The 20,495-nt window shown below is 37.1% G+C and overlaps 1 protein-coding gene across 7 annotated transcripts in view; it reads left to right on the top strand.

Annotated features, from left to right (window-relative positions):
- Window positions 1-15,582, top strand: part of LOC129725873 (uncharacterized) — an 80,116-nt gene extending 64,534 nt beyond the window's left edge. Inside the window, exons 13-21 of one of the 7 annotated variants that reach the window (XM_055682226.1) lie at window positions 2,568-2,945; window positions 3,014-4,019; window positions 4,089-4,381; window positions 4,488-4,603; window positions 4,860-4,947; window positions 12,728-13,418; window positions 13,481-13,610; window positions 13,671-13,803; window positions 13,929-15,582. In XM_055682226.1, the coding sequence (XP_055538201.1) occupies window positions 2,568-2,945; window positions 3,014-4,019; window positions 4,089-4,381; window positions 4,488-4,603; window positions 4,860-4,947; window positions 12,728-13,418; window positions 13,481-13,610; window positions 13,671-13,803; window positions 13,929-14,015 (2,922 nt within the window). In that variant the 3' untranslated portion in view covers window positions 14,016-15,582. Of the gene's footprint in view, window positions 1-2,567; window positions 2,946-3,013; window positions 4,020-4,088; window positions 4,382-4,487; window positions 4,604-4,859; window positions 4,949-12,210; window positions 12,242-12,561; window positions 12,667-12,724; window positions 13,419-13,480; window positions 13,615-13,670; window positions 13,808-13,928 lie in introns of those variants that run through there. The other 6 variants (XM_055682227.1, XR_008728187.1, XM_055682229.1 and 3 more) reach the window with 6 other exon arrangements.
- The last annotated feature ends 4,913 nt before the right edge of the window (window positions 15,583-20,495 follow it).

The following is a 20,495-nucleotide window of genomic DNA, read 5'->3' as shown; positions in this document are numbered from 1 at the left end:
CTACGATGACGATCTTTATGTCATGTTGTGGACACTCTCCATCAAGAAGCTCATAAAACTCCTCCTTTCATTATCGTTTGTCGGGGCGTACACGTTGGTAAGGCTGGAATTGAAGAATCTGCCCCTGATCCTCAATATGCATAGACGATCATTAATAGGCCTCCACCCACTGGCACGCTTCGTTTGGTTTCCCTATGAGCACAAAACCGACGCCCCGTTCCGCTCTGTCGCCGCCACTATAGTAGATGTAGTACTTGAAAAAAGTGCCTGCTGTCGAATCAACTGCCCGGAATTCACATTCTCCACGCACCTCCACGTTTGCCTTCCGTAGCTCTCTGGCCAAGATACCCGCGCCTGGCGGTTCGAGCAGAGTCCGAACATTCCAAGCGCCAAGTTTCCATTCGTTGTCGTTTTTCATTTGCCTGAGTCTATACCGATTGTTACGATTCGTATCATTCTCTGGATCGTTCGTAGTATGTTTATTTCAGCATGCTGCCTTACTAGGGCTGCGATGCCTAGTCTAGCGTCGGGGTTACCGTCTTGGGTGTAGTTGGCGAGCGAGTTCAGCCGTCTGCGCCGGATCAGTCGCTGTTCGCGCCGCCCATAACCTGGAGAATAGACGCTCAGGCAAGCTGCTCTCCAAGCAGAACAACCCCCCTTTCCCTGTCAGTATACGACCAAGTTCCCACCGGTTCACCGATCTTCCCTTGATTGCTCGTATCCCAGTCGGTACCACGTGGAGGTAGGGATATGAGCTGCTGGGCATTATGCTATGGACCACAATGGGGTCTACTTTATGCCAATTAGTACCGGTGTACTGCTGGTACGCACTGCCTAGCCGTTTACCAACCTGTCTTGAGGTACGATGTAATCAAAAGCGGGAGAGACTATTAGCTGTTCCTGGGCTACCTAACAACTTTTAAAATTTGAAAATTTGTTTTTTTTTTTAAATTATTTTTAAAGAATTTAAATTATTTATTATTTTTAAAGAATTTAAATAAAAAAAAAAACAAAAGTACGCTTAAAATTAGGAATTGAATTTTATTCTGAGAATATTGGATTAATATCAGCATCTTATGAAATATCAATGATTTAGCCTGGGTTGACTGTCAAGCTAAAACTTTTTGACAGTAATGTCGTATTTTGTATGCATTCTTATTATAGATTTAGATTAGTAATAGTGGATTAGTTGTTTTCTTTTTACACTAAATCAATTAAACAATTCAGATAATGATTATTTTTAAAACTGTATCAAAAAATTGATAGAATGTAACTCATATAATTGAGAATGCCAGGAAAACCTTTCGAGCAATTAACGAGTGAATTGGCGTTCTTCCTTTTATTTTGTTTACAAAATTTTACAGAACTCTCTATGAAGTAGATCATAAAACATTCAAGTGCAATACATAACATAACAAATTGAAATCTCACGAACGTAACTAGTTGTGCAACATTTCAGACCGGTATCATCAAACATTATTCATACTAACCAATATTATACAACAGTTTAATATTTCAATGCATTTGGTTTTGAAAAAAAAAGAGAGAAAGTTTAAGAAACGAGATGTATCAACGAATTTACCGATATCAAGAACATACAATTAAAAACTTAATTGAAATTTAATATCTTAACATTATTATTAGTTTTCATACGATAGTAAGCAATGAAAAAGTAAATCAATGATCAAATCATAATATGAGATTGCAAGAAAAAAAGCCAGGCGCCAAAAGTCAATCGATAGCAGTTTTTCAGCAAATTGGATACGCATTTTATAAAAGATAAAAGTGAAAAAACTAGAAATAATCTGTAGAATTGAATAGACGCTCAGACACGTCTGCTAAACGTGGAATTAAATTGGTGATCATGTAATGAATGTGTAGCACGCAAGCATAAGAATTTTCGTCCAATGCATTATAACTTTTCCAATCAGCTAAAATCACTGTTTCGGTTAATCTAGTTAGAAGAAGCAATTAATGCTGCATGTGAATTAAATTGAAGAGAAAACAAAACTGCATTCCGTACCGGAGTAGAACTAGGAGGAAAAAATACAAACAATATTAACGACAATGAATTCAGCAAAACCTGAGTGTGTAATCTCTTCCGTTCAAATTAGACAGTAAGTAAGCCAAACCGTAAGCATACACATGACTCACAGAACGAAAAAAAAGCAAACACTTTTGAGCTAAAAACCGTGTAGATTATAAGTGCTGAAGCGTGAAAATAAATTTATTTTACCTAAAAATTAAACGCTTGTTGGTTTTATTGCTGTGGCGCGAAAAATACGGACAGTGCTATACTCTGACGGCTTATGTTTGCCGCTGGCCCAAAATCCTGCCGGATACGTTGTTTTCGGACTCTCGAATCGATGAGGTTTTCAATAGAAAAATAGGAGGCTATTGCTCGTAAGACCGACAAGCGTTAATTTTTGGCATTCCTTTCGACCGTTCAGGTCGTAGTAGACACAGACTTAGGCCTAGCGTTCTTGTTCTCTGCCTCTTTCACCATCTTTCACTTTTTCTCTCTCTCTCTATTTATCCATCTGTGTCTCTTTCACGCTCCCGTGCAGTCAAAAACGAGCAAGGTCCCGAGGCAGGTCGAGGAGTTGATCGATGAGAAGTGTAGAAACATGAACAAGACCGGTGTCCCTAAGGGAAGTGCATTGCATTTGGCACAATGGATGAAGGGCCAGCTGGACAAACAAGTTGTCGAGTCGGATCCTATTGATTCCGATCCCGAACAGACGATCGAGGAGTGGTCCCTCGAACAGGTTACCAATCGCTCCAAGGAGCTGAAGTTGGTCGACACGGACGGGAATCTGTGCAAGACGCTCAATGGGGCGGGATCCAATATGAAGCTCACGGACGCACACCTGGAAGATAGTTCGACATATGATGGAGATGACGACAATCGGAGTGTTTCGAAAAGCACCACGTCTGACAGCCAGGTAAGGAAATAATCCTCAGGGTATAACTTTGTAATATTTTTAAAATTTATCTCTTCCCTGCCGTCCAGATAACAGTCCGCTCTAGTCCACTGAGTAACAAGGTGGACACTATTTCCGTCTGTCGCCAGTGTCACAAAAACTGCAAAAGCCGTATAAACTCACCAAGTAGCAACTCGTTGACGGTTCAGCACAGTCAGACTTCTTCAATCCGTTGTTGCGTATCATCTTCGACGACTGGCAGCAGTTTAAACAAAAGTCCCAACTCCAACTCGAGCATTTCTTCTACCAGTACACTAACTATGCCGAGCAAGTCGCCTACGAAACCAGAAGAAATCATCGGTTCCGATAAAACCGTTATGGAATACACTATAACATCAAACAAAACCTCGCACAAGCAGCAACCGTCGCCATCCTTGAGCCTCGGAAGCTATAAGACCAAGTGCCAAACGCCCTGTCACTGTAAGTGTACACCAAAAGACTTTGAAAAAACTACTCTCAGCCCGGACGAATTGCTTCACGAGCGGGTCAAAATTCTAAAGAATGTGAACGAAATTAACGCAAGCCCTACGTTATCCAATATGTCTTCGGGATCACCAAAGGTAAACGGGTGCTCAGCTGTGAAACCACTACGAACTAGCAGGTGTGACAGTTTCAAGTGTGACGAAATGATGAATAATGAAAACGTTGAAGATTGGTCGTTGATGTTGATTGGTCTAGCGCAAATCAATCCGGCAGCTTCACTGGTCCACGTGGATCCTTTTGAAGCTGTTCCTACTATATCAGTTGTGCCACCAACGCCGGATGCACTGAACAGTAACAGCAACAAGCATAACATGTCACTAAATTGGAACGATACCAATCGACTGCAGTTGAAAAAGATAAATGAAAGCAATGGAGGTGAAAACGACGAATACTCACCGGATAACTCGCCGGAAGACGAATTGCCTGACCATCCCTATCGGGCGTTGAATACCGGCATGAAGCGGTATGGTACTATGTCCAGTTTGGAACGAGTGCCTTCGGATGAAACCGATGATAAAACGTACAACTCATCGGAGGAAGATTCGGAAAATGGTCGGAGATCTTATTAATATAATCACCAAAATAGCCGAAATAATTTAGTTTATTTTATTTTTTGTACAGATATAAAAATTGTGACCAAAGAAGTATACGACAATAACGCACAAAGTTTCCTGAACTGGACAGCACGGGCCGGTAATTTCATTGAGGAATCACGAGCATTTTTGGATCGCTATCTAGGACGTAGTAACACAATAGAGGAGCAAAGCAAAGGCAACGTGAATGTCAATGCTGAGGAGGAAATCGTCGAGGGAGAAACGTCGGTCACTTCCGGTGAAGAAGTGTGGGGAACTCCTACGAGTGGTGGTGAAAATGATGATCTGCAAATATTTGGAAGTATCGAACAAACGCACTCGGTAATTATCACCCTCATCCTGCTCACTCTATTGCATCTTGTTGATACGTTTGCGTGTTGTGTCCTATCCTTTGCTAACTGATCAATCGTTCCCATCGTCTTCCAAGTCGCCGAGCAAATCCACTTCATCCTACACCGGAGACGACGATACTGAACTAATGATGGACGAACTGTTGATGGCACCGCCGATGACAGCCAGCGCCGTCCGAGGATTATTACCCAGGTATTTGTAGCTCGTTTGCTCGGTAGTGTGTTTAGCTAGTTGGTAGTGGACACTGTTCTGTTGATTGCCCCTAGAAATAGACTAGTCCAATAGTCTACATTTAGGCGCTAGAACTAGTCCTAGTCAAAGAGTAAACCCTAGATCGTATAGATCATAGGTATAGACACTAGGATCAAGAGTATTTATTGGTTTTCTATTTCCTGTGTTGGTTTTCCATGTTGCCTTTTTGATGTGTATTTCCTGCAAATAACGGTAGACGTAAACTAGAGCCGTTATTTGAAGAGGAAAGCGAGAGTTGCGAGTCAGATGACGATAGTAAACCACTTAGTGGGCGTGATAAACAGGTAGGATGTGATAAATACAGTCTGTAATGCTGAGTTTCCGTTTATTTTCGTTTGGTTATTTTAATGTAGTGTACATTTTTTATGGTTTAATTAAATTAATTAATTAAATTAATTAAGTTTAATTAATTAATTAATTAAATTAATTGCCCTATTTGATATGTAGCATTTTTTTTAGCGTATCATAATATCCGTTACGTTCGGTCGTCTCCAATCAAAGTTTGTTATATCTGCGTATGGTGTTGCCTGTTTGAGAATCGTAAAACGCTTGGCTTGGCAGCGCTTAAGGTTTTTTCCGCAGAAATTTACTTCCATTTACACAGTACCATTAAACACGCCACCGCATCATATCATTTCAGAATCATGAGAGAACAGTTGAAGATCATATTTTAGGTTCGTTATTTTAGAATATAAAATTTTTATTTTCAGTGCTTTGAAATTGGGTCGCGGATCCCAGGAAGGAACGCTTGAGAATTAGAACACTTGACAGATATTTGTGTGACGAGAAATTTATTTCAATTACTGTGGGAACAAAGGCTGGCTTCGTATTATCGACACTTTTTTGCAAGCGAACTTAACTTTCATCAATTTTCTGCTAACAAAGCTTCGGTGTTGATCAAAATGTATATATTATTACGCTGAATTTTTTGAAGAAAAGTTATTTTTCGAGCTCCACTGTTTGGTTTTCCGCGGGAATTTCTCCAAAGTCGAATGCAACAGGAGTATCATCGCCAAATAAATTTTGTTAAACCCTTTTTCACATTAGCCTCAAAAGGAAATCCTTTCAATTCTCCAGATACTGACGGATTATTACTAGTGCTCTGAATCTGAAACTTGAAGTAGCACTGACACTGGTACTAAAGATGGTCAAATTTAGCTCTGGAACGGTAATCATATTTTGATGTAAGTTTGACGCATGACGTTGACGTTTGACGCATGACGTTGAAAAGGCAAATTTTTGTTACACATCGAAAAAGTTAAGAGATTGTGTATGAAACACGACCGCAAGGTTAACGAAGAATTACTACAGCCTGTTATATATTAATGTATTTTTTGCAATGAGCTAGGGAATACACTCGATTGAAGTTAATCGCTTTGATGGTCTGAAGCGGTAAATTTAAATAGAATATTTTTCAACACTCTCTTTTCAAAATACTTAAAGGAATGTTTTTCTCGAACTTCAAACGGCGCCTGGAGTTGCCGTGATTTCGATAATATCCATATTAGGTGGAATTCGGCCATTTTTGATGACTTCAGGTTTTCTGTAGACCGGAAGTTATTATCTTGAAATTTGAAATGGCGGCTAGAGTCACATTCCGGACTATGGGCATCACTTTGATTTCGGAAGTGACAGTATTGGATGGTATTTGATCATTTTGGGCTGTTTTGCAGGAACCGGAAGTAACCATCATAAACTTCAAAATGGCATTTGGAGTTAATTCCCCGTCACTATGATTCATCTTGATTCCGGAAATATCCTGAATTTCGGACATTTTAATCCTGGAATCGGAAATCACCGTCTTGAACATAGTAGTTGCATCTGGATTCATATTCTAGTCTCTAGACATCATCTTTATTCTGTATTCCAGACACCGGAACTCTTTCTAGTCATCCTAAAATTGCTAAAATGATGCCTGGGTTGATTTCCGGTTTGTAGATATCATCCTGGTTTCAAAAATACCTATATTGGATGGTTATGGCCTTGGTTTCAACTCTGCTTGGTCGAAGTCTGCATTCAACATAAGGCTCAACATTATTTTGGTGAGCGTGTAGCTAATCACCCAATCGATTGCTGCCAGAATGAGAAAAATCCGTTGAAAAAAGACTAAGTTATAAGTGTCTCGAAATTGGACAATTTTCTGTAACGCTCTCGCTGGTTTCGGTATTTCAATTTGTACCCTTATTACAGAATGTTGCGTAAGACGTAATTCTACGTCAAAAAATAAGAAAGGATGGGTGCTATTTAGAAAAATAGAGAGCAATGTTACTAGAAGCTAGAAGTCAAATTGACGCAAATTATCTATTAAGGGTTGAGATTGGAACGGAACGAAAGTTAGTACGAGTTATCTTCATATCAAAACCAGGCATAAAAATCGTTTCAGAAACACTGCTCTCATTTTGAAGAACTCATTTGACTCTTTATATAGAATTTTTTTTTAAATATGTGTTTTATATATTTGATTATAATTAATTTGAAAACATGGCAAAAAATATCTTAATTTTAAATATTGTTCATATAAAAGCACAGATTTTTTTTACTTTTTCATTAAAAATAGAAATAATTACCTTCAATTTGATCCCAAAAGATCCAAAATCGATCAACTAGTACAAAAGTTATGATTTTTTGAAAATAAAATGCATCGAATAAAGCCGTTTTTTATGGTCACCCTATTTTCGAATTTATAACACAGAAATTGTGCTCAAAATTGCAGGAATAAATCTTTGTCAAAAATGACCAAACTCATATTTGTTCGTGGGGTCATTAGGGCGACCAGCTTCGAAATAAAGGAAAAACCAAAATTGATCGAAAAGCGAACTTTTTGGCGCCTGTTTATTCCGGGATAGAATTTTTCACATGTCCCGTAATGCTATTGTACAATACACCAACCGAATTTACAAAACTACAGTTCACACAACAAAACTCCGAGTGAAGAATTTCCTGAAAACTTCAAATGGTAACAATCAAACGTTTTCACTGCAATTGACTCTCTTTTTTTTTACAAATAATGTGAGACAACAAAAGAGAATGAACATTGCATGACTTTGAAATATTTCCATGTCATGGTAACACTAACGTTTATGGTGGATTTCATGCAAAAGCTCTGCGAAAATCAACCCTGATTAGGATACAAATCTCTACTTCAAATCAGATGATAATGCGTGAGCCAAACTGGTCGAACGAAAGCCACAGCTCTCAAACACTGAAAAATGATTCGCACACAGTCTAATTTATGTCTAACAATAGAACACTAAGACCGATGATATAGTAAGCGCGAATAACTTCGCGGAGTGATTCACGTTGCCGTGGTTAAATCGGCCTCAGTCACACGGTGCAGTGAAAATTGAAAGCAGAGTAAAGACGATACTGCCTATTAACCCTATGAACCATTGCACGATGATGTCACGCGGCTGAGTTTAACAGAAAAAGCTGCAACAATGAAGGAAACCGGTTGAAAAGAGACTGAGTCGCAATTTTTGCGACGCTCTTGATGTTTTCGGTATTTTAATTCGTACACCTATTCCAGAATGTTGCCGTAATACGTAATTGTACGTCTAAAAACGAAAAAGGATTCACACTCTTTAGAAAAAAAGAGGGCAATTTTACTAAAAACGAGAAGTCAAATTGAAACGATTATCTTTCTAGGGCTAAGATCGGAATGGAATGGCAGACAGTACGGGTTAAAAAAATCACTCTAAATTGCTTGAATGACAGTTGGTACATGGGCAAACTGTCATTGTAGCGATTTCGAGCAGTTTTAATTCGTGATTTATAAATTAAAGGACAACGATAGAAAATTTTGGAAAATTACGTTTTGCTTAGAAAATGCAGCTCTTTCAGATGATATAAGAAACTGATATAGCTAAACACCCTAATTGTGCGATTTCGGATTGGTTTTGAAGAATTTTTGTGCAGCTATTTTAAGAAAAATAAACTTAAAATTGTTTGTTTCGTTTTTTTTTGTTATCTTATTCTCCGATAATGAGATTGCTCGCCTAACAGAAGGCACAATTTGCGGGAGATGAAGTTCAATGTACGAATCAGGAATTGTGAAATTATTCATGAAAATAAGAAGTAAGTTCGACAATTTTTGGAAGCATCCTTTGGAGTTTGAGAGACATTTAGACCCTACAGTGAGTAAACATATTCTGTTTGAAAAACTTTTTGGTAAAAAACAGACCTCAAAAAACTACAAAAAAGAAAACATTTCTCTCCAAAGCATTTTTGATCGGAAAGAAACTTGACTGATATATTTGGTACCACTCAAAGTGTCATTTTTTATTGAACCGAAGATGCCAGATGTTTCTGAAAATTGTCGCAACTACTTGAAATACCGGAAAAACATGAATAAAATCCTTAAAAAATCTATCCCTAATTTAATTAACAGGAGGGTTGTGTGCAAAGCCACGACCGCAAGGTTGAAGTAGAATGCTTTTACAAGAAAGATAACCCGGCTGCTTGCGTGTCAGTCATTTTTTCTAGTAATTAAACGTTGACTAATCAGATCAATTGAATTTTGCGCTTCAACAAGGATTGACCATTTTCAATAATAAAGTAAGTTACTTGTTATTTTTTGAGATGAAATTTTTTCGGATGTCGTGCTCATGACTGAAGAAAAAGATAATTCAGTACGTTCTGAGACACGGAAATAAAGTAAAATTTATAACTTTTACAAATTTAAGAATGTAAATTAACTCAAGAGAAAACATTAACGCTTTAATCATCAGGTTTTATTTCATCCTGAAAAGGACAATTTGATGTTCAATTTGGTATTGGATGTGATGCCGATTACGTCTTTGCGGACATTGCGAGCAACGTATTCGTTGTGATAAAGAAAACAGTGAAATGCTGATATAACACTCAAAACTAGACGGCTCACGTGTTGTCAAAATGAGTCAATATTTCATTGAATGCATTCACTAGTGCCCACTTTCGCACAGAGACTGCATTTCACTAAAGTGCCTCACTGCATCAGCCGCTATCGATGCTGAGATCCGTTGCAACTAGTGCGCTATCCATAGCCATGCCACAGTTGTGGCCGCTATATGCTGCCATTGGTATCCACTGTCCCTGCATCAGCTGGCCCAGCTGCTATCGTTGTTGGGATCTGCTGCAAATAGTACGCTATCCATTGCTACGCCACAGCTGTGGCCGCTATTAGCTATCGCTGGTAATCATTGCACTGCTAGTGCTGCTGCTAAGGGAGGACGACTGCTGTTGTCGCTGTCTAGAACTATTATGAGCGGCTTCGGCTGAAACAGGCTCTTATATAGGCCAAATAGCATGTTTCAAATTGCAAGGTATACGATTCTGTCGACCGTGCTTGGGAAGCAATCATATAATGACCAATCAGCGGTCGAATTTTCCGTTTTGACAAGGCTTGACTATTTTCAATAGTACAATAGTGGGAATAATAAAATTAAATTTTTTTCACTTTTTTCGGTTTTAGATTTTCATTTTACATTCCTATGTAGCCGAACTTCCTGAGAGAATTATTCTACTTCAAAAATTTGCGCTCGCGCAAGCAAAAGTCTACGAAAATCTGTACAAGTTATAAAAAGCCTGCGCAAATAAAAAGAGACTATGACAAAAATGTACAGAAACTATGGAAAAACTGCAAATATCTGCGAATCAATCTGCACACGGAATTTCAAAATCTACGTTTTGTAGACAAACCTGCACATTTGGTATCCATATATTGAATTGAATACCGTAAACTGGGGTGACTTTGATCACTTTTTTGATTGTATCTTAAATATTTTCAGAATATACTGAAAACAATATTGCTTGATATTTTTAAAATAAGTACTGGTATGCATTGAGAAAGATTCAGTCACTACTTCAAAAGTTTAGTAACAATTTTGCTGTTTTTAAGTTTGCTCTAAAAGTTTTACACCAATCATCATTCCGGGGTGACTTTGATCACTTCATTATTTTGATGAATTTGCAGTAACGCTTTGCTACTTTCACTAAATTAAACAGCCTAAAACGACTTAAACGAGTTCATAAATATGGAAAGCAATTTGGGGGCCATTCACATTCTACGTAAACAGCTTATGTTGGCGAATGTCCAAGATTCATACAAAATTTTTGGAATATATATGAATGATTATCCACTGAGAGGGAAGGTGGTCTAAAATCATCAAAAACCAGTCCACGTTAAATATGACTTATGCAATTGTCCAAATTTGCATGTGACTTCACGTCTTGGGTTTTTGTTAAGAAGAAATATGTAATACGCTGTGGGGATTATTGGGACTCAACATTGCCTTCGAGGAAAAACTTGCAAAAATAACAATGAAATGCATTGTTATAATATTTATTCATCTTAAGAACTAACCTGAGAACAAAATAAGAAAAAAAACTTTACGTATTGCAACTTGTTGTTTTGAATCTGCTTGAACCGATTGTTTGTATGCAACAAAAATCGCCAAAAATAAACTTTATTTTCAATTATTATTTTAGAATGATAACACTGTTAAAATAGCAGGAAAATCATGAATAGTAGCAGTGCAGACATATATCCACACAATCAGAGTAGATTACGACAAATCCCAAGCACTACGAGCGCTCTTTTACCACATTTTCAAAAAAGAGGTACAGTGATCAAAGTCACCCCAGTTTACGGTACTTCTTTCGTCAAGAGTAACTTTTCGGAAGGGCGTAAAAAGATATGAGATTATTTTTCCAAGAATTACGACATAATTTTTCAAGATAGCCTGATTTTAGCCCTAATGTCTAATCTAATCTAATAATCTAATTTTTAGTTTTCTATTACTTTTCCTTTGGCCGCATTTTGTTCGGATATGTAGATTTAAACTGTTAAATTTTCAAAAAATCTTTTTCTAATTTACGTCTTTTTATTAGTTAGTCTCAACAAAACAAAATTTATTTCTAATTGTTTGAACTATTCAAGGTTTTTATGATTAGGGAGTTTTTTTTTCGATTCCAACAACAAAATGAAAGCATAAAGGAAAAAAACATTGGAATATAATCGACCCAATTCAGCCACTTTCGAATTAAAAGAAACTAACAACCAGAGCCTGTGGTGCATCGAAATTTACTAAAAATGTTTTCAAAGCGTTTGTAATACCATTTTTATTTGTCTTTAAAAACTAAACAAAAATAATGGTCAGAGATTCTTAACACATTATTTTACAAGGTGAAACTGCGTAATTAATCAGTCGAAACATAGTTTTTTAAGTATATTTGCTTCACAACAATGTTTCCTTCCATTTCCAATGCATTTCATTATCGAAATCTTTTTAAAAATCACTTTCAATATATAGAACGTAAGAACTGTTTCGATCGCGTTGAAAATCACTAAATAACTTCCATTTTTCGTCTTGATTATTGTTGTTATACCAAACTTGTTACGGATTCGAGTTTAATTTTGTTCGAAGTTTACATACCAACATACATTATACTTGTTGGATCAGCTTTTGTCTCAATTGAGTTCACGGTTCATTACCAAAAAAAAGCTTTTCAGTAGCAATATTGACACTGCGTATCTGTATATTTTCACCTCTCATTTTGTGAACCCGTAGAAACAGTCGCACCCAAACACGATAAAATGACGTGAGTAGCAATCATCAATTGAATTTATGTAACATTCGTTTATTTTTCAGTATCAACCTCATTTAGTAGTAGCAACTGGTATTTCCAGTAGATTTTATGTCTTTAGTTCCCATTGAAACCATTCCAATAAAAATCCAATAATTTGAACGATTCCCAATTGGCTGTACACTGACGATTATCGAATACTATCATTAACTCACTCTAAGAGACTGTATTATTAGTGGATTTCAAGTACATACTTACTTTGCTGCCTGAACTTTTCTCTAGGTGTTTAAGATTGAAATAAATAAAAGATAATTCCATTTTTTTACAATATCTAGATGTGTGTGCAAACCAGTTACCACGCGTTCGTTGTTTTACGATTATGAATTAGACCGAGATAAGACCCAATCTAGTCGTTACCGTGTTGCTACCCATTTGTAACCGTTCGTTGATTCCGTAGATATCTTATAATTAGCGGGTAATTTACTTTCGATAAATTGGCAGGGGCAAGCTGTGGAAAGAAATCGTCCGGATTATGTGGACTTAGGAGATTCCAACGAATCCGACTCAGTAAGTACAACGCCGTCGTCAACGCCTCGGGCGGAAACGAGGGAGACGGTGAAGACGACCACGCCCGACGAAAACTATGGGAGTGTTGCTGACAGATACTCTGCATCTGTACTGCTCCCGAGCACCGGGATACGTTCTGTAAACGGTACCGATCGTTTCGGGGCGAGTTCCGGTGCTGCGCCGATCCTCACGTTGCCTCCTCCGCCGTCTACCGACCCACCACCACACCAATACGGTCTGAGTCCTCGACTGGAGATGCGTTTGGCACTCAATCACGACATTCTCGGCGACGAAGACCTGATCAGCTACAACCCTGGGCCGAATCTGACTTCGCTTCTCGGGCAAGACCTCTCCACATACCATCGAATGAGCGGGAAGGATATTATCATGAATCGGATAATCTCGCGGGTGAACAGCTACAGCAGCATCCCGGCGGCAGTGGCCAAACTTTCATCCACCAATCAACAGATTCATCCAGTCAGTCCCAGCAGTTTCAACCAACTAGTGAAAAACGAAACGAGCTCATCATATCAACAAAACAATTCAAAAATGGATACACCTACACCGAATCGCAAAAAGCCCCGAAGCCCGGTTACTTGGAACAGTTCTGGGTCTGTGGAGCGAGGTAAGCAACATGTTTTTTTTCTCAAGGTGAACATTATCAAACACCATCTGCTAAATTTTTAGAAGAAAAGACTCTGTCGGACCTGGAACGACTAGCGAGGCGCGAGAAAGTTTACTGTATGACCCAACTGAATCAAAACGGCTCCCACCTGAAGCATACAGCTAGTTTCAACCGATCCAAATCTTCCAAACTGTAGGTGTGATGAAATTCGCCCTTCCCGAGGTTTCAAGAGTTGTCTGTTTATTTCTACAGGTTCAATTTTCTGTCGCGACGCAACTCGGAGAACCAGCTGCACAGGTTTTTCGGATCGTCGAGAGACAGCGGTGAAGATGTTCCTAGTTCGCATTCGGACTCGAGCCGAATGAACTCACCTCGGAAGGAAAATGTAAGACTTATTCAATAATTTAGCGGGAAGCATGTTCGGGTGATTGAAACGTGGTTTTATTTGAACTTTAAATATATTTTATGCAGAAAAAACCGTAGATAATTTAACTTTTTCGAATTTAACAGGACAAATCATTAGATCGACGGTTTTGGAAGCAACTTAGCAGACGACGGCGTGCCAGCTTGCATGAGCTTACAGTTAGCGAATCGTAGATTTCATGGCGTTATGCATAGGAGAAAATTTTATGGAAAACCATCAACTAGTTACGACGGGCGAAAGCTAACTCAAACAAAAAGGAAAAAAAACTTTGTTCTATTAACTACTAACCTCTACTCAGTCGAACTATCTAACTCTAGCTATGTCATACCATTGTAAAACAGATTAGTTAAATATTAGATAGCATGTTATGGAAAGATACTGTTTGTTGTAACGAAACTTCCTCTTCGTCCCCTCTATCTGGAATGTTGGTTTTACTTTTGTATAGTGATTAAAATGTTAACAAGTAGTAGGGTGAGCAGCCAAGCGTGAGCCAATTTAATCGAATTTGCAACGGAGAAAGGATTGTGATGAGAGCTGGTCCTATCTATCGAAAATCAACATTGAAGTTAAATTGGTGGAATGATTGAATAGTTTTTGAATGAAACCTTATAAAACAATAATTAGAGTATAGCGAAAAGCACGGTGGTTTAGAATCGAAGGTTAATGGTGAGTTCAAGCAGCAATTAAGCGAATCAATTCGTGATACTAGAGAGTAAAACATCTTTTACCTTTTACATAGCTATAACGGCTTTAATACTGATTCAACTGTACGATATTGAGAGTGTAAAAAGGAGTAAATAGTTTTCTGTGTATTTTTGTGGTATTTTTTAGATGCACAATTCGTTAATAATGCAAGAAAAGCACAACTAAGAAGATTTATTAACCTAAGGCGTTTTTATATTTTGTAAATTTTGACTGTGTTTAGTACCATTCGCAGATACGAATGTTTGTTTACTAGTTAAGTGTTTTTCAAATCGTAGTTATTTCTAAACTTGTCAATTTCATACTACCTATAAATATCCCGTCCTCATGTTTTTGTAGCCAATTTTAAAACTCATCAATCACAGCAACATTTGCAAAATCTATGCCAAAGTTTCTGAGTTACATTCAAACGTCCATTATAAAAATGATCCGTCAATCTTAATTGTGTAATTTTAAATAAAAATTTTCGAAATTCAATACTAGTAACCGAAAAACGAAACGTTTTAAAGGTTTTAACTGATAAACTTACAAACCAGAAACGCCAAATCAGCAGCTTTATCAAAATGATGATTACTTAGAACTTCGATAGGATCTCGAAAGATTCAGAAATGCAGAAGTTATTGACAGTTCTATACCCCATCTAGCATTTACAGTAACATTTCACAACAAAGAATCAAAATCAAGAAGCAGTTTTTTCTAATTGCTCATTCAGCTGAAGGTAACGTGCAATACCAGTTAAACGCAACATACGCCAGAAATGCAATTTAAGCATCATTTTGCAAATCTCCATAACATTTCGTAACTAGTCGAGAGAGAAAATAGTAAAAGTATCGTGCACTAGATCAAGAACAGATTATCAAGTAAACTAAACGTATTTTGCCTTACGAAATCGCAAATTTACATTTTCAAACACTAACAGAAATACATTGACAGTAGCGGCAACAGTGATAGCGTAATAAAAACCCATCATGGCCGAATCGTTGCGGTGGTGAAGCAAAACGGGAGATAAAATAAAATTCATTTTGATAATAGTAAAAAGTGTTGCGTTTTTCATTGAGTATCACCAGATGTTCAATATTGAGGATGATTCCTCTACTGTTGTTTGTGTTGTACTTGTAACATGAAGTCAGTGACTGTTATGAATATTAATTTGCTGAATTGATTTGAAAGGAATAGTGTAATTCATAGTGTAATTTCAGTGAAATTAAAATTAAATGTTCTTGTGGTCTTTCCAGAATCAAATAGGACTTTAGCAACATTTTGCTTAGTTTAGCAAAACAAAAGAGAAACCGATTTTTTCTTTGATTACACTGAATGACAAAAGCGAGAAAATGCTGCTCAAAAGTTCAAAATAGGTACCCTAGAAAGATTATAGATTTTTGAACATTCCTGTGAACTTTGGTGCCTCTTGCCAGTGTAGAAATGAGTCAACTTACATAGAAGTGTCGCATATTAATTGCACATCGGGTTCGTCGCTTCAACATTATGTTTACGAGAGAACTCATTTAAGTTTCTGAAAAATGTTTTAATTCAATAGATTTTCGGTAGCATTGTGCATTGGATTATATATATATCCACGACATCGTTTCGTTCACGAATAAGGGATTGTCAACTGAACAAGTTGACCCTTAGGGAGAGGAGGGAGGTAGGAAAATATCCACAGTCCATATAACTTTTCGAGAATTTATACCAACGTTTGTCCACGGCTGGACAGGGGGTTGTCTGAAGTCACCCAAAATATGTCCACGTGGTTTATGGATAGCCCCTAATGGAAACTAGATATTGTTTCATTTTGAAACGTTCAAAAACTGAGAGCCAGGGGTGTTTAAAAATGGAAAGCATCATAGGGAAAAATGAACTATGAAACACCGAAAAAAGGGCAATCTTGGGAGCAGAGAATCATCGACAAATTCATTAAAAGATACGAAATTCGTCTCAGAACGTGATCCAAATGATTAAACTACGATACAGGCAAATCATGATGAGAGAGGTGTTTGGTAGATCCGGTAAATTACACGACGATGTAGGAAAAAACGTTAAAGGTGCTATATTTTGGGTCGCAAATCTTGGGATAAATTTCTCTATCGTTTATCAAAAATTCATGAGATTCGCTCTACAATCCGGAAGAAGTTGAGGATGAAGATGACCTGTTGTTAACTTAAAAAGCGTCACATAGAGATCAAGTACAAAAGTTTACACTCAACGTAATAGAAGAAAAAGAATGCGGAGCTTGAGTTCTTGGAAGCTTCAGACATTGTGGAAAAAGTTCGTAATCCTACTGCAGATGATGGAATGACCTATATAATGGAATCCAGTATACCGGAAGATGACACCTTGAATGCTACAGATCCATTACATTGTTACATTGAAGACGGATTTCAACCGGTTTCTGATGAATCGGTGTTGAATGATGTTGACGTTATAATCAAATATACCGAAGAAAATGGCTCCTCTAGAAAATTGCAGATAGAAATTCGGTTTTGAGAATGCTTTGAATAAACATTTTTTTCTACATTGAGGTTATAAAAATTGATCGGTTTAGAAGTAAACATACACTCAAATTCCCATATATAGTTGTTTGTTTTTCTTTCATTATATATGTTTAGTTGTGCTTTATGAACATTAAGTTTCTTGCTTATGTTGGTTGGATAAATTGATTAATTCCAAAAATTTTCATAGAATAAAAGAAAAGCAAAAACTACAAATCAAGAAGACTGGCAACTCTGCCCGAAATCGGGAGACATTAAGAGCCAGTTCGCGAGAGGCACAACCGCAAATTTTCTGCATTTGTTTGTCTTATTAAGGTAGGAAATTTAACAAAATTTCAATTTTTAAATGTCCAAAAACGCCTTAATCACAGAGTGCAAAAATTTCTGCTAGACTTGCTGGATTTTTCCAAAAATTTGTGTTATTATTCTACACTAAGAATACTTCACAACGTATGATCACCACATATGGCAAAGAGGTAACACAACAAAGAGTAGGAAGACCCTGAAAATTGTCAATTTTCAGGGTCTTCCTACTCTTCTCAACATCGTTAGAAACAATATCTGAATAAAGCGTTTTGTAGAGCAACTCAAGAACTTCAATTTCATGTTTGAGCCTAGTGCGCCAGATGGGGTAAAACGGCTCTCAAAGGTTTTTTTTGCCCCAAAATGATGTCTAAATCACTAAAACCGCAAAAACTCGGATTAGACTTGATAGATTTGCTGAAAATTTAGATTTCTACTCTAGCTAAAAAGGATCATCAAGGGCAAGGTGACAAATAAATTTACATGATCTATTAAGTCTAACAGGAAATATTGTGGATTTAGTAGTTTTGACGAATTTTGGAAAAATTCTTCTTGGGGCGTTTTACCCTGTTTTGCGCACTTGGATTGTACATGAAATTAAAGCTCTTGAGCTACTCTGCAAAACGCTACATTTAGATATTTCTTCTAGCGATGTTGAAAAGGCTAGGAAAACCCTGAAAATTGACAATTTTTGAAAGGAAAATGCATTTTTTTTCGTCATGTAACCCCTTTGCTATAAATTGTGACCATTCGTTTTGAAGTACTCTTAGTGTAGAATAATAACATAAATTTTTGGAAAAATAAATCAAGTCTAGCAGGAGTTATTGCACTTTTTATGATTTGCACGTTTTTGGAAATATCATCTTTAAGGCCATTTTACCCCACTTGACCTCGATTAAAAAAAAATGAAATTTCGCAAAACGTTCTACCTTGAATAGACAAACAAACGCTAAAAATTTCAGCCCAATCGAAAAACATCAAAACAACGTCCCTCAGAAAGGTGGTTGCACCCCTCGTGAATTCTAGAGGAACATTTCAAAAGGTCCTATCTGACATCGATGCTTATCAGAGAAAAACGAACTTGAAGTTTTGTAAATCCTTTTTAATTGCCAATTAAAACCGAGATAAGATTCCACCCACTTTATTATCTCAAATGAAATAAAAGATCGTCATCTGAACTTCCAGTGCTGTCTTAATCGTTTTAATTCTTTTTTCCAGTTTTTATTGATGGTTTTGTTACATAGGACCTATGTTGTTTTCGTTATCACATAGAACCTATCTGATTGGTCTCTTAGTAACTATTGATGACACATTGGACCTTTGATTTAAATGGCTTCAAAGGCTTTATATGGAACAGTATATCATTATGATTAACGTTTGATATCCGAATTCGAGATTAATTTCCATAAAAATATTGTCTATCATTTCTTATGAAAGTTTGGTTTTTCAAACCAGCATTTTTTTATTTAATTCTCTTTTGTAAATCAAAAATAGTAATCAATTATTCACATGATTTTTCAGTGAGGCATCCGGGGTGTAGTGGTTTGTGAAACGGTCGCTTAAGATGAAGCGGGAGATCAAAGGGAAATGACAATGATAAACTCGATTAAAAAGAAATATGTCATGTTGAAGGTTATACAAGAACATTGAAAATACGTAAATATATAACACAGTTAAGTAATTGAATGATTTTTTTGTTTTGTTACAATGATTATTATTATTTATTTCATTTTCTTATTATCAAAATAATTTACTATGCGCATCATTTTCTTCGGGATCCAGATAGAACATAGAACATAGGGCAGAAATGTGTGTTTGAAAACATAAGGCCGTCTTTCGTCAGGTCGTCGTTTACCAAGAGGCCTTCTGAATTTGCTGGCAATATACAGCTGTCGTCTGAATCATTCTCGTGGGAATCCTGAATCGCAAAATCTAGCACTTGGAACTCGTCCGATGGACCAGGGGAGGGGGGCCGCTCTGCCCGTGGAGTTAAGGTAGCAGCCTCGGAGAAGAGAGATGCCATAGTTACAACCAACATATATGGTGTCACGTTGAAAATTTTCTGAATAGTCAGAATTAACAGCAATATTCTTCATAGAATCAGTGTTCCTGGCATAGGAATGATTCAATAAACCCCTATGACAGTGTGCGAACGTTTTGTAAATTTTGCTTCTACTCGAATGAGTCCATGAAATGTCTGTTTCCATCTGGAACATTCTTCATGAACAAATAATCGCGACGTGAACGACTATATGCGACTTCGTGAGGGAAACCAACAACGATGACGAGGAGATGTTCGAGATCTGTGAATCATATTAGAGGTAATAATGTAATATCTAAGCTTTACCTTATTTTATCTAAGATTTACCAGGCGCACGCTAGTCGTCCGTACCGCTACGTTTTCGGCGTCTTCTGGGGACCTCGATTGCGACTTTATTTTTACTTTTTTTTCACTTTCTTTAACCGGTAAAGAATATTACACAAATTTTTCAAGCTCGAGGTCCAATCTGCAACTGTCAAAGTTTTTGTTCGTATAACAGATTGGCCTACTAGTAGACAAACGTCCAATCAGGGAGCTGTGTGATATTGTATTATTATTCAAATTGGACGTTTTCTTGCAAGCTCTGGAATTTTTATGGATATCAAAAATCTATTTTTTTCTCAAATAAACTTATAGACAAGAAGCTCTTTTATGCGAATAAACATAAAATAGGTTTTGTTTACAAATGTTAGATAGGACCTTTTGAAATGTTCCTCGAGAATTGGCTCTTAAACCTTATTTCAAGATAAACATTTCAAAAGGTCCTATCCGCTTTCATCGTTTTTCTGGAGCGCCCTTTCATTTTGGTAATGGTTCAACTTTAGTAACTCTCCCAAGCGTGGTTTTTGTTCAGAGGGTTAGAGGGATCCCTCCGTTATCAACTGGTGCAAATAACGTGTCATAAAAGGTGTTCAATAAATTGTGGTGATTAAATGAAAGTGATCGATCAAAAAATCGATCAAAGCAGATAGGACCTTTTGTAATGTTTCTCTAGATTTATCACAAGTGTCCTGGTAGAAAATACACTACACACTGACTCTCGCCCGATGTATATTTTAAAATCGGCACCAGTTCTCATTTATTCTTTCTCGTTATTACTTCCCTACCACGTGGGTGAT

This window comes from Wyeomyia smithii, chromosome 2 (genome assembly GCF_029784165.1).
Source record: "Wyeomyia smithii strain HCP4-BCI-WySm-NY-G18 chromosome 2, ASM2978416v1, whole genome shotgun sequence".
NCBI classification, from domain to species: domain Eukaryota; kingdom Metazoa; phylum Arthropoda; class Insecta; order Diptera; family Culicidae; genus Wyeomyia; species Wyeomyia smithii.
The sequence above is the reverse complement of the archived record's forward strand: the minus strand, read 5'-3'. Positions and strand labels throughout refer to the sequence as shown.